At 41.7% G+C, this 14,507-nt stretch overlaps 1 protein-coding gene across 1 annotated transcript in view; it reads left to right on the top strand.

Moving 5' to 3' along the window:
* Positions 1-12,280, top strand: part of slkb (STE20-like kinase b) — a 36,811-nt gene extending 24,531 nt beyond the window's left edge. Inside the window, exons 13-18 of the mRNA XM_064963303.1 lie at positions 3,219-3,348; positions 4,379-4,503; positions 5,074-5,265; positions 7,586-7,711; positions 10,934-11,047; positions 11,491-12,280. Of these exons, the coding sequence (XP_064819375.1) occupies positions 3,219-3,348; positions 4,379-4,503; positions 5,074-5,265; positions 7,586-7,711; positions 10,934-11,047; positions 11,491-11,637 (834 nt within the window). The 3' untranslated portion in view covers positions 11,638-12,280. The remainder of the gene's footprint in view (positions 1-3,218; positions 3,349-4,378; positions 4,504-5,073; positions 5,266-7,585; positions 7,712-10,933; positions 11,048-11,490) is intronic.
* Positions 12,281-14,507: the final 2,227 nt, after the last annotated feature.

The raw sequence follows: 14,507 nt of genomic DNA, 5'->3' as shown, positions 1-14,507 counted from the left end.
CTAAAAGTGGTTTTAATATGCATGATGTACTGTTGAACTGGATCACTAAAAGTGGTTTTAATATGCAAGATGTACTGTTGAACTGGATCACTAAAAGTGGTTTTAATATGCATGATGTACTGTTGAACTGGATCACTAAAAGGTGTTTAATATACATGATGTACTGTTGAACTGGATCACTAAAAGGTGTTTTAATATGCATGATGTACTGTTGAACTGGATCACTAAAAGTGGTTTTAATATGCAAGATGTACTGTTGAACTGGATCACTAAAAGTGGTTTTAATATGCATGATGTACTGTTGAACTGGATCTCTAAAAGTGGTTTTAATATGCATGATGTACTGTTGAACTGAATCACTAAAAGGTGTTTAATATACATGATGTACTGTTGAACTGGATCACTAAAAGTGGTTTTAATATGCAAGATGTACTGTTGAACTGGATCACTAAAAGTGGTTTTAATATGCATGATGTACTGTTGAACTGGATCTCTAAAAGTGGTTTTAATATGCATGATGTACTGTTGAACTGGATCACTAAAAGGTGTTTAATATACATGATGTACTGTTGAACTGGATCACTAAAAGTGGTTTTAATATGCAAGATGTACTGTTGAACTGGATCACTAAAAGTGGTTTTAATATGCATGATGTACTGTTGAACTGGATCACTAAAAGGTGTTTAATATACATGATGTACTGTTGAACTGGATCACTAAAAGTGGTTTAATATACATGCATTGGGGACATCATGCCACAAGAAATTCGAAGAACTCGTCTTATTTTTAATATCTTACACTTCACAGGATACTTATGTCCAGCTGACAAAGATGATATATTCTCAATCTTGTTTGGAAGGGTTTTCCTTGTTTAGCATTGACAGTCATGTGAATGTTTAGATGTTTATCCATGTGCACCCCAGTTCGTCCTCAGTATTAATCCTACAGTGTCCCATCGTAAGAGGATAGCCCAATCAACACAACAATCCAATGCCTATTTATAGAAGCTAGCGTTTTACTGACACACCTGTGGTTAAAGTAAATCTCTCTCATAGGGTTTATATAACCTGTGTCTAAATCAGTCTGAAACTGTCACTTCTCGTCACCTGATCCCAGATCTGTAGCCTATGTGCTGAATCCAAATGATTCTGACGAGTCTATAGTCCGAGATGTTGGCTTATGCAGCGCATACATACAAATCTGGCATCAAGCTACTTCTCATAGACTTTGGCTAATGAGTTGAAACACAAATCCATATCAAAGCCTTGTCGTTGTGTCTGTGTTGTTTCTGCTGTCCCTGTGGTGTGTTTGTTTGTGGGCTGCCTCCTGCCATAGTTCAAACAGGAAATGTGACTCAGGCACAGGAGAAACACTATCGTGAAACGGGAGAAAAAAAGGATGTAATCACAACTCCACGGGAAGAGGTAGTTTGCTGTGGAAATCTTCTTGTGTGGCTTTCCGACATTGACTGTCCCTTCAATGTCAGTCTACCATTCTTCCGTTGACTGCTTTCAAGATCACTGTTATTTAGCCCATTTGGGAATTTTTGGGCTACTCTTTTTTTTTTCAAAACTTGTCTTTTGTGTGGTTTGTTTTTGGTCAAAAATAGAGTTTGTGTATGTATTATTCTACAGTAGATAATTTAATTCAAAACATTCATCAAGTAGGCTTACAGTATCTTCCAACACAAGTTACAGTATAGTCCAACACTATTGATGTGTTTTCTAACAATCCACCCACCTGTGAATCACAGTGGAACACATTGCCTGTATATTGCGGGGGTGTAACAGTGTGTCGGTGTAATGGTTAACTTAGCCAGCAATGTTTATTGATGAGTGGCTGATGATTAGTAGAGTATAGTCTGTTCTGGTCTACAATGTGCTGTATGGAGCCCGATGTGCCAGTCTGCTTGTGCACCATTGCCAACTCCTTTTCCCTTACGGTCATGCATGATAACGAGTGTTGGCAGTAAATGCAACAAACAGACTGGCATTCAGGCTACATTCTGATTTAGTAGAGTACAGGTCTAATCTGTTGTGATCGACAGGGAGTGGCCCAGGGTATGATTCTATCTTTTCAGTTGTCCTCCTGCACTCTCTTCCACGCCCCCATGCAGGATGTAAGTTGTAAGACCCCCCCTGTGTCCTATCCTTGCTCTCTCACATGGCAGTAGATTCACTCACTGACTTTGAGACGGCGGTGTTTATATCAGTGTGTGTGGAATGCATTGTGGGCATTCTCCTTTCCTTAAAACCTGGACTGATCAACACGTGGAGGGCTGGTTTAAAGGGAATGCAGCAGTGTTCTATTTTGGGATTTGGCCGACACATTTCTAGATGAAATGGCATCAACCCGAAACTTAGCATTTCAATCAACCTGGAACTTAGTAATGAAAAAACAACATTCCTGTCACCACATTGTTGCCAGCCTCCACAGTGTGGTCCATTAACTCAAGCCATACTTATCCCCATAGTCCAGACCCCTTACAGTAGGGTTGGTCAGGTTACGCGTCTGTCCTGATGGGGGGGTGTAACATCAACAAGCTAGACCTGTCTGCCAGCCTGTCTGCCAGCCTCAATACTCTACGGTGACTCTCTCTCTCGTGCTGTTGGAGTCGACTGGGGGAACGAGAGCAGTTGAGGTGAGGTGAAGACAGCCATTCCAAATTGACGGACGGACAGACGCGTGTTGTTTGGCATTGCCAGCCTGTGGTTTTTGTTTGCCGTGCGGTTGGCTACGGTTGGTTTGAATCTCTCTTCTGTTCATCTCTTGAACTGTACCGACACAGTTCTGGTGTTTCTTCATTTACTCAAGCGAAATTATAGGCCTGGTTTTAGGGCTGTATTGGCAATCTGAGTAAGTGTAACAACTCATCGACGAACTAAGATATGACACAATGTTCTGTGACTCCCGGTGTGTTTTGGTTCCGTGAATATGGTCTCAGTTGGCCTGCTAATGGCCTTTTCATTTGACGAATATCACTCTCTTTCCCCTTCTGTCTGGGTCACACAGTGTATAGCAGAGGTACTCACCTGCTGGTTTTCTGTTCTACCTGATAATGAATTGCAAACACCTGGTGTCGCAGGTCTAACTAAGTCCTCAATTAGAGAGGAACAATGAATATATGCAGTGGAACTGGCTTAGAGGTCCAGAGTTGCGTTTGAGGGGCATATAGATATTATTTACTTATCCAGCTGTCTTTCCCTCTTCTTCCTCAGGAGCAGGAGTTCCTGCAGAAACAGCAGCAGGAGCTGGACTGTGCCCTGAAGAAGATCATCCAGCAACACAAACACGAGCTGGCCACCATCGAGAGAGACTGTCTCAACCACAAACAACAGCTCCTCAGAGGTGACGATGCATCTCTCGGCGTGACACATAGACTATAGTTAGGTACTCAGTCATAGCACCTTCTCAGAGGGGAGAAACCGGCCTTAACCACAAACAGAAGATGCATCGCTCTGCGTGAGATGCAAGTAGCACAGATGCACATTGCAGTAGGATGGATACACGACCTTTATAAAGGTCATAGTCACTACATAGAAACAGTCTACCCTAGCCGCTATCACCAGCATACTTAAAGGAAATATAGTAAACCTTACTGTTTGTGTGTGAGATGGAAACCGCAAACACACAGTGACACTGAATATAACTTAAAACAGAAGCTCTACAGAGTTCAACCGACGGCCCCATCAGGCCGTGACTCTAATTGAGCAATAAGGGGGGTGTGGTATATGGCCAATATTATGCACGACGCAACACGGAGTGCCTGGATACAACCCTTAGCCATGGTATATTGGCCATATACCACAAACCCTGAGCTGCCTTATTGCTATTATAAACTTGTTTGCCAATATAATTAGAACCAGTAAAAATACATGTTTTGTCATACCAGTGGTATACTGTCTGATATACCATGGCTTTCAGCCAATCAGCATTCAGGGTTCGAACCACCCAGTTTATAATACCTTAATGCTGAGAACCTAACATGAACTGAACTGGTTAGCAGCCTACTAACCCTGCCTGGTCAGATTCCAGACATCCCATGCACATCAGCTTATAGAAATAGCTCCACAGAAATGTTCACAAGCTGTAGGCCTTGAGGACTTGCTGATTTGAATGGTATGAACCATGTTAGAAAGGGAAAGAAAATGTACTTCTGAAGGAAGTGTCTCACAAACACATTCCAAGCTAACCAATTAGTCAAATCTAGTGACATGTTTTTTGGTTGCCAAGATTCGTCAACCTTAAATATGAAGAAATACAGATGAAAGATCTGATTTACAATGGTGGGGTGTTGTATCTAATAATAATATGCTGAACCTCCGTGTAATGCAGTATTCCCTTGACTAATTGAGTTTGTGTGTTTTGGTCCTGGCAGCACGGGAAGCAGCAATGTGGGAGCTGGAAGAGCGTCACCTACAGGAGAAACACCAGTTGTTTAAACAACAGCTGAAAGACCAGTACTTCATGCAGAGACACCAGCTGCTCAAGAGACACGAGAAGGTACAGTAAGGCTTCCAAATAGACAGACAAACAGCTGATTCAGGATCAGATCTCATAAGCCTAGTCCTGAATAGAACCACTAGGAGCAAAATATCTGAACAGGTTGGGGGATAGAGTGAGGCATATTACTGAATGACTACAAGTTTTGACTCATGACATCTTAAATCAAATTGGACATATGCCTGGGTATATCTGTTTCTGCATTCAACAATGATGCGTCATTGTTTTGCCAAATGCAGACTGGGTAACGCTGACAAGACAACTAAATGGCTAACACTTTGACAGCTAGTCTAATATCTCAAATATCTAATTTCTATGGAAGCTAATGATGTGTTTCTGCCCCCCCACCTCTCCTCCTCTCTTCCTCTCACCCCCCCTCTCTTCCTCTCTTTCTCTCTCTCTCTCTCTCCCCCCTCTCTTTCCCTCACTCTCTCCCTCCCACTCCTCTCTCTCTCTCTCTGTCTGTCTGTCTGTCTGTCTGTCTGTCTGTCTGTCTGTCTGTCTGTCTGTCTGTCTGTCTGTCTGTCTGTCTGTCTGTGTCTCTGTGTCTCTGTGTCTCTGTGTGTGTAGGAGATGGAGCAGATGCAGCGCTACAACCAGCGTCTGATTGAGGAGATGAAAAACAGGCAGACACAGGAGAGGGCCCGCTTACCCAAGATCCAGCGCAGCGAGGCCAAGACTCGCATGGCCATGTTCAAGAAGAGCCTCAGAATCACTGGGGGCCCTATCACACCCGAGCAGGAGAGGGAGAAGGTCAAACAGGTGAGAGATAATGGTCAAAAAAACACATAATTGAGAATGGAAACCTATGTATTTAGATGTTATTTTCAAAGTATAATCAAATCAAATTTTATTGGACACATATTTAGCAGATGTTATTGCGGGTGCAGCGAAATGCTTGTGTTCCTAGCTCCGACAGTGCAGTAGTATCTGACAGTTCACAACAATACACACACATCTAAAAGTAAAAGAATGGAATTAGGATGAGCAATGTTGGAGTGGCATTGAATAAATACAGTAGCATAGAATACACTGTAGACATATGAGATGAGTGAAACAGTATGTAAACATTATTAAAGTGACTAGTGTTCCATTATTAAAGTGGCCAGTGATTCCATTTCTATGTATATTGGGCAGCAGCCTCTTTGATGCCGGGTTGAGTAACCAGGTGGTAGCCAGCAAGTGATGACTATTTAACAGTCTGATGGCCTTGAGATAGAAGCTGTTTTTCAGTCTCTCGGTCCCAGCTTTGATTCACCTGTACTAACCTCGCCTTCTGAACGATAGCGGGGTGAACAGGCCGTAGCTTGGGTGGTTGATGTCCTTGATGATCTTTTTGGCCTTCCTGTGACCTTTGGCCTTCCTGTGACCTCCTTTGCCCCCGGTGATGTGTTAGGCAGACCGTACCACCCTCTGGAGAGTCCTGCGGTTGCGGGTGGTGCAGTTTCTGTACCAGGCGGTGATACAGCCCGACAGGATGCTCTCGATTGTTTATCTGTAAAAGTTTGTGAGGGTCTTAGGGGCCAAGCCAATTTCTTTTCAGCCTCCTGAGTTTGAAGAGGCTCTGTTGTGCCTTCTTCACCACACTGTCTGTGTGGGTGGACCATTTTAGATTGTCAGTGATGTTTACGCCGAGGAACTTGAATCTTTCCACCTTCTCCACTGCGGTTCTGTCTGTGGATAGGGGTGTGTTTCCTCTTCTATTTCCTGAAGTCAATGATCAGCTCCTTTGTTTAGGGAGAGGTTATTTTCCCGGCACCACTCCACCAGGGTCCTCACCTCCACTCTGTAGGCTTCCTTGTCATTGTTGGTAATCAGGCATACTACTGTTGTCATCTGCAAACTTGATGATTGAGTTGGAGGTGTGCGTGGCCACGCAGTCATGGGTGAAGGAGTACAGGAGGGGGCTGAGCATGCCCCTGTGTTTTTTCCTACCTTTACCACCTGGGGGCAGCCCGTGAAGAAGTCCAGGACCCAGTTGCACAGGGCAGGATTCAGACCCAGGGCCCCAGGCTTGATGATGAGCTTGGAGGGTACTATGGTATTGAAGGCCGAGGTATAGTCAATGAACAACATTCTTACATAGGCTTTCCTCTTGTCCAGATGGGATGGGGCAGTGTGCTGTTTCGATGGCTATTGCATCGTCTGTGGATCTATTGGGGTGGTATGCAAATAGAAGTGGGTCTAGTGTGTCAGGTAAGGTAGAGGTGATATGATCCTTAACTAGCCTCTCAAAGGACTTTATGATGACAGAAGTGAGTGCTATGGGGCGATAGTCATTTATTTCAGTTATCTTTTCTTTCTTGGGTACATGGACAATGGTAGACATCTTGAAGCAAGTGTGGACAGCAGACTGGGATTGGGAGAGATTGAATATGTCCGTAAACACTCCAGCCAGCTGGTCTGCGCATGCTCTGAGGACACGGCTAGGGATGCCGTCTGGGTCGGCAGCCTTGTGATGGTTAACACGCTTAAATGATTTATTCACATCGGACATCGAGAACGAGAGCCCACAGTCCTTGGGAGCGGGCCGCGTCAGTGGCATTGTGTTTTCCTCAAAGCGGGCGAAGAGGGTGTTTAGCTTGTCCGGGAGCAAGACGTCAGTGTCCGTGATGTGGCTGGTTTTCCCTTTGTAATCCGTGATTGTCTGTAGACCCTGCCACATACTTCTCGTGTCTGAGCCGTTGAATTGCGACTCCACTTTGTCTCTGTACTGATGTTTTGCTTGTTTGTTTGCCTTATGGAGGGAATAACTACACTGTTTCTATTTGACCATATTCCCAGTCACCTTGCCAGGTTAAATGCGGTGGTTCGCGCTTTCAGTTTTGCGCCAATGCTGCCAACTAATGAGATATTATAGACATTGCTTTCAGTAGAGAAAGAGGTGAAGTCTCAGAGCTTGTTGATCCAGGTCAAAGGGACTTTCCCAGGCACTGAAGGATTTACTGTACTTTAGGCAATGCTAGGTCAAGCTTGAGACTCCCAGTGCAAATTAAACATGTATCAAGTTCCAACTGTAATTGGGCCTATTTTAATACTCGTGGGAGTTGAATAACTGAGATGTTTCTGTGTGTTTTGACAGTTTGCAGCCCAGGAGGAGAAGAGGCAGAAGAATGAGAGGCTCCACCAGCACCAGAAACATGACAACCAGATGAGAGACCTGCAACTGCAGTGTGACACCAACATCCGGGAGCTGCAGCAGTTACAGGTACGCTCTCAGAAATAAAGGTGTAGATTTGTTCCTAAAGGGGTACAACTTCTTGTCACTGGGGTGGTACCCTGTAAGGTCCTCCTTTGTACTTTTAGTTATGGGTACATATTTGTACCCACGTTCATACCTCAGATAGTACCTATTTCCACAGGCACAAAAGCATGCTTTGTGCCTTTACACTATATAGTACCATCACAGTGACAAAGCCATTTGTTCCTTGAAAGTGGCAAAAATGGACCTCTACCATAGACCACTTAAACTTGTACAATATTTCCACTCACGGGTGGCCAAAAATAACTATCTGAAAACCACTCCCCTGCTGTGCCAAGCCTCCAATACAATTTCCCAATTTGCCTTTTTGATAGAATTATAGAGTTACCACCATTGACTGTATTTGTTAGTAACAGAACCATTGTTGTTAAATTATTTTATTTTCAGTCACAAGTGAGTACCTAAGCATATATTACCATTAAAATTAAACTCTTTATGACAATACATTACATATCTCATGAGGCCTTATTTTGAAGCCTAGTTTTACTCTAATACAGTGGCATGAAACTCATGGTTTATAGGCTACGTCAGGCCTGCTTGCAAAGTTCTGTAAACATACCCCAAATTCTGGGAATTTTGGGATATTCTGGTTGAAGCATTTCCCCCTTATTCCCTCCTGTTTCCAGGAATCTTCCAACTGTGATTTCTAGAAACCTGGGAAATTTACCAGAATTTTTTGCTGGTTTGCAAAGTGATTTGTAATTCCTATTGGAATCCAGCCAGAGTTAGGGTATCCAACTGTATGAATTGTATTCACCTGCAACATGCATTCACAATGACTGCCAGAGTTAACCTTTCTAGCGCAGGCGTTCCGCTAGCGGAACCTCTCGACAGCATTCCGCTGAAAAGACAGTGCGCGAAATTCAAATAAATATTTTTTAAATATGTAACTTTCACACATTAACAACTCCAATACAGCAAATGAAAAATACACTTGTTCATCTACCCATCGTGTCCGATTTCAAAAAGGCTTTAGAGCGAAAGCACAACATATGATTGTGTTAGGTCAGAGACAAGTCACAAAAACACACAGCCATTTTTACAGCCAAAGATAAGAGTCACAAAAAGCAGAAATATAGATCAAATTAATCACTAACCTTTGATCTTCGATCAGATGACACTCATAGGATATCATGTTACACAATACATGTATGTTTTGTTCAATAATGTGCATATTTATATCCAAATATCTCAGTTTACATTGGCGCATTACGTGCAGTAATGTTTTGATTCCAAAACATCTGGTGATTTTGCAGATAGCCACATCAAATCCCAGAAATACTCATAATAAACATTGATAAAAGGTACAAGTGTTATTCACAGAATTAAAGATAGACTTCTCCTTAATGCAACCGCTGTGTCAGATTTTTTTTTTACTTCACGGAAAAAGCATAATCTATCTTCATAATGATCTTCATAAGAATGCACTCCCAGGAATCCCAGTTCTACAATAAATGACTGATTTGTTCCATAAAGTCCATCATTTATGTCCAAATTATCACTTTTTGTTAGCGTGTTCAGCCCAGTAATCCATCTTCATGAGGCGCGAGCACTACGTCCAGATAAAAACTTAAGAAGTTCCGTTACAGGTCGTAGAAACATGTCAAACGATGTATGGAATCCATCTTTAGGATGTTTTTAACATTAAACTTCAATAATGTTCCAACTACGCCTCCCGGGTGGCGCAGTGGTGAAGGGCACTGTACTGCAGCGCCAGCTGTGCCACCAGAGACTCTGGGTTCATGCCCAGGCTCTGTAGTAACTGGCATCGTCCGGGTTAGGGAGGGTTTGGCCGGTAAGGAAAATCCTTGTCTCATCGCGCACCAGCGACTCCTGTGGTGGGCCGGGCGCAGTGCGCACTAACCAAGATTGCCAGGTGCACGGTGTTTCCTCCGACACATTGGTGCGGCTGGCTTCCGGGTTGGATGGCGCTTTGTTAAGAAGCAGTGCGGCTTGGTTGGGTTGTGTATCGGAGGACGCATGACTTTCAACCTTCGTCTCTCCCGAGCCCGTACGGGAGTTGTAGCGATGAGACAAAATAGTAGCTACTAAAAACAATTGGATACCACGTAATTGGGGAGAAAAAGGGGTAAAATTAAAAAATATATAATAAAAATAATAATGTTCCAACTGGAGAATTCCATTGTCTGTAGAAAAGCACTGGAACGAGAGCTAACTCTGTCGGGACTGCGCGTCACGAGCCTGAGACACTCTGCCAGACCACTGACTCATTCAGCTCCCATTCCACGCCCCTTTATAGATTTTTCTCAGGTTTCCGCCTGCCATATGAGTTCTGTTGTACTCACAGATACCTTTCAAACAGTTTTAGAAACTTCAGAGGGTTTTCTATCCAATACTACTAATATGCATATATTAGCATTTGGGACTGAGTAGGAGGCAGTTTACTCTGGGCACGCATTTCATCCAAAAGTGAAAATGCTGCCCCCTATCCCAAACAGGTTTTAAGAACATTTTGAGGAGACTACCTAAGTCATTTAAATTGGAACAACCATTTCAGTAATAGGAGAAAAAAATCGAACTAACTGATTGGATTCGTTGAGAAACATTTATGTTATTTATCTTTGTGTAGCATATGATTAATCAATCAATGTACATGCAAAAACACAGATATTCAAAATATTTCTTTAAAAAATCAACCTGCAGTAGAGCATGCTGGGAAATATGAAGATAATAATTATGGTACAAATGTGGCTTTTTGAGATACCACCCCAGTGCCAAAGCCGTTAGTTATTTTCAGGTGGCAGAAAGTTAGCATTGTATGGTGGGTATTGAGGGTAAACAAAATAACATTTGTCACCTGGGAAACTAACCTTCACATTACCCCTTTTTTGAGTGTGATGATTGTACCTTTTTATATTCATAATAGGGGTTACAAAAATGTACCATTATACTCTGTCTGCACATGTACCCTAAAAGGTACGAAACAGTACCATGTGAGATCATTGTTTATTTTGATATTTTTGTACTCCAGGGAACAATACCGTACCCTTATTTCTAAGAGTGTATAGTATAACGTATAGTACGCGCACATGGATATCAGGGATTCTGTAATTGCACAAGGTGCAATAGAAAACACACACACACTTTGATTCATCTGTGATTCAGTACAGCGTGTAACACCCAATGTGTGTATTTGTGTGTTTCAAGAATGAGAAGTGCCACATCCTGATAGAGCACGAGACCCAGAAGCTGAAGGAGCTGGATGAGGAGCACAGCCAGGAGCTGAAGGAGTGGAGGGAGAAACTACGACCCAGGAAGAAGGTAACCATCACACCAGTTAACCCTTCACAGGAAATGATTTCTCTTTCTATTGAATATTTGGCACATATTTTGTTTCGGAGATGGAGATACTTGTCGTGAAACATATGGTAGGAGGTAGGGTGGGAGGTAGTCTAACGGTTTGAGTGTTGGGCCAGTAACTGAAATCCGCTAGTTTGAATTATAGAGCTGAACAAGGTGAAACACTTGTCCACGTGCCCTTGAGCAAGACACTTGACCCTAACTGCTCCACTGATAATGCCTGACCCTGACTGTGACCCCACTCTCTGAGGGTGTCTCCGGGGGAATCTCGGGGCGATGTGTAAGAAAACAAATGCGTATCTGGTACATGTGTGAAACAGTACAAATATAAGCAGCCTCCAAATTAGTATTATGTAATCTCTGGCTTGGGATCCGCTCGCCGACCATTTGTCTGTTGTTCTTAGGCTCTGGAGGAAGAGTTTGCCAGGAAGCTTCAGGAGCAGGAGATTTTCTTTAAGATGAGTGGAGAGTCAGAGTGCCTTAACCCCTCAGCCCAGAGCCGCATCTCCAAGTTCTACCCCATCCCCAGTGTCCACTCCACTGGCTTCTAGGGGTTAACCCGTTCATGGCACTCCGGATGAACATAAACATATATCCACATATCAAAGGCACACTCAATGAATAAATATACACACTTCCGGATGGATACACCCACACACACACATACAAATAGACTGGTGCGCGTGCACACACACACAGACAGACAGACAGACCAATAAGACTGAGCCTCTGCTGCCTTGCCTCGTCTCCATTGATGAATGACAATCGGGGACGAAGGGGCGGTATCTCCGAGGGTGTGTACCCCTCTATCAGTTTCTGGACGAGGATGGAACAGTAGCCCTCAAGCTACAGACTGTTAATCATGAAGACCTTTTTAATGGTGATCTGTTATATATAATTTACCCCCTTTTCATTGTATAGGGTCGTGTTCAGTCGGGCACACCGTAGCAAGAGTTTGATTATGTGTTTTTATTGTGGAAGTAGTACCTCCCCGTTTCACTCCATTTCAAATCATTTTCCACTGACTGAAAAAAAAAGAAGTTTTATTTCTTATAGCTTCCTCTTTTGAAATGAGTTATGAAGGAGATTCTTGACATTATGCATTTTCAAATGTGATACTTTGTGCACTCTGTTCCTCAATTCCTTGCCTCCATGTCACTAAAGTGTCTCAGGCAGATTAAATTTTTCACTGCTGATTCTTTTTCATTTGTGAATCTTTTTTTTCTTGAAGAATCTAGTGCCCATATACTTTTATTTCAATGGATTTGCTTTTCAAATTTAAGCTTTCTCTGAAAAAAAAACTATTGCTGCTTGATTTTTATACCATTAGTTATTTGCACTAAATCAGAGCTGCCCGACCCTCTTTCTGTAGATCTTCTGTCCTGTAGGTTTTCAGTCCAACCCTCACTAAGCATATCTGATTCAGCTAGTTAAGGTCTTGTTGAGCAGCTAATTAGTCGAATCAGGTGTGTTAAATTAGGGTTGGACTGAAAACCCACAGGACAGTAGACCTCCAGGAAGAGGGTTGGGCAGACCTGCACTAAATAAAAAGGATAAAGCAACATTTTGTACCAGAAGTCTAATATAATGAACTTATATATTCAATATCTATGGTAATGTTTGAGAGAGCTAATGATATGATAAGAATGTACTTTTGGTAAAAGATGAACAGCACATTTTTTTATAGTGAATCTTGACAAAGGCATGATATATTTTATATGCAATCACACATATCTTGACAACATATTGAATTTAGTTTCTAATGGACTAGGGAGTGACTGCCTGAAATTGAGCATGGATTTCGATACAAGCTTGACTTCTTATGTTATAATTATGGTATCAAGAGTTATTTTTTGGAGCTTATTAGCAACAGTTTGGGATTTATATCTTTCTGCCAGAAATGGTTCCTTTCTTCTAGCCTGGAATCCAAACTGAATCACTACTTTCACTGTTGTTTCACTTGAACATTTGTGAAACGGTTGAGATTCCCAGGCTAGTATCTTTCTTCAGGTTTCATGAGCATGCCTTTCATCTTCAGCACAACTCTTGAGATTTGTTTCTCTCTTTTTGAAATTTGGCGTAGTCGGCGAGTGGCCATTTTTGTTTTAGCATATCAAGGAGGGGCTATTAAAATGGTGTTTTTATATATCCAGACAGAGACAAGGTTTTCACTGTGGTTGCTCAAATGGCGTTGTTATATAATTCGATAGAAATCTGTGAGGACCTTTATGAAGGTCTGTTTTGTTAGACATACCAAACATTTGCATGAAATTCTATGTATTGTTTATAAAATTGCCACCCATTAATAAGGTATTATTACATTACCATATTCATCAGTTGACCTGCATGGCTTTTCGGTTTGTTTGTAAGGAAATGATGATACTGTTGTATTATCGTTCATGCTAGCTAATAGCCTTAGTGTTTTCAACAAAACGTATGAAGATACGGTATTCATGCTGTGGCCCTCTGAAGTTATTTTAATCAGACTTAGTCCCGCCCCGAGTGATCTTTATATTCGTATAGCCTCTATTGTATCATAGTCAAATGTTTTGTTCGTTACTTATTTAATCTAAGGATAATGAATATGATGTTATCATGAGTTTAACAGTTTGGTTAACATTTTCAGAACTACAGTTTTAGCTTATTTTATCATAGATATGCATGATCTACTCTAAAGTGGTGGTAGCCTATAACCTTCAATACAGTTTAAAATCATTTGTTAAAAAGGAACTGTTGGACCTGACTGGTTTAGGCCATCATGACTTCTGATTGGTCCATTTGTCATCTCACCCTTTTTTGATTGGCTGCAGGAACAACAATCAGTCGATGCTATTTTATAATTGGTCTGTAATAGTGGCAAACAAAAACAAAACATCATACACAATGAAGGAGTGCTGTGCACCTTACACAAAATGACGATACTCTGCCAGTAGTTATTTATGTGGAAATGAATCTTTACTACAGTACAGTATTGTAGTTTCCTCAATTGTCAAATAGTTCATTTAAAATCTGAAATTTAAGCTGAATTGAAAATATAATTAAATACCAATCATGTCAATATGTGTTATGTTATTAGTGTCATGATTTCCTTCTGATTTTCAAATTGTATCGTGATTGATTTCAGAATGTTGTTTGAAATTGAACTACCATGAAAAAATAATGTGCATTCTTCAGACACGTTTACAGTATAGTTTTTAGAATGCCTATGTACTGTAGATTTGCATTGTTCTGTAAATAAACCATTTCCTGTATACAATATCGTGTACCTGTTTGTTTCTTCAGCGAGTCTATGACAACAATGTGAACATCACATTCCACTTTGATTAAATAAGATGAACAAAGGGTTATGTTTATAAAGTGATACCAGTACATTCAAAGGAGGTTTTGACAATGGTTTTAGTTTCGTTCGATACGAAATGTT

Source organism: Oncorhynchus masou, chromosome 5, assembly GCF_036934945.1.
Source record: "Oncorhynchus masou masou isolate Uvic2021 chromosome 5, UVic_Omas_1.1, whole genome shotgun sequence".
Taxonomy (NCBI): Eukaryota; Metazoa; Chordata; class Actinopteri; order Salmoniformes; family Salmonidae; genus Oncorhynchus; species Oncorhynchus masou.
The sequence above is the reverse complement of the archived record's forward strand: the minus strand, read 5'-3'. Positions and strand labels throughout refer to the sequence as shown.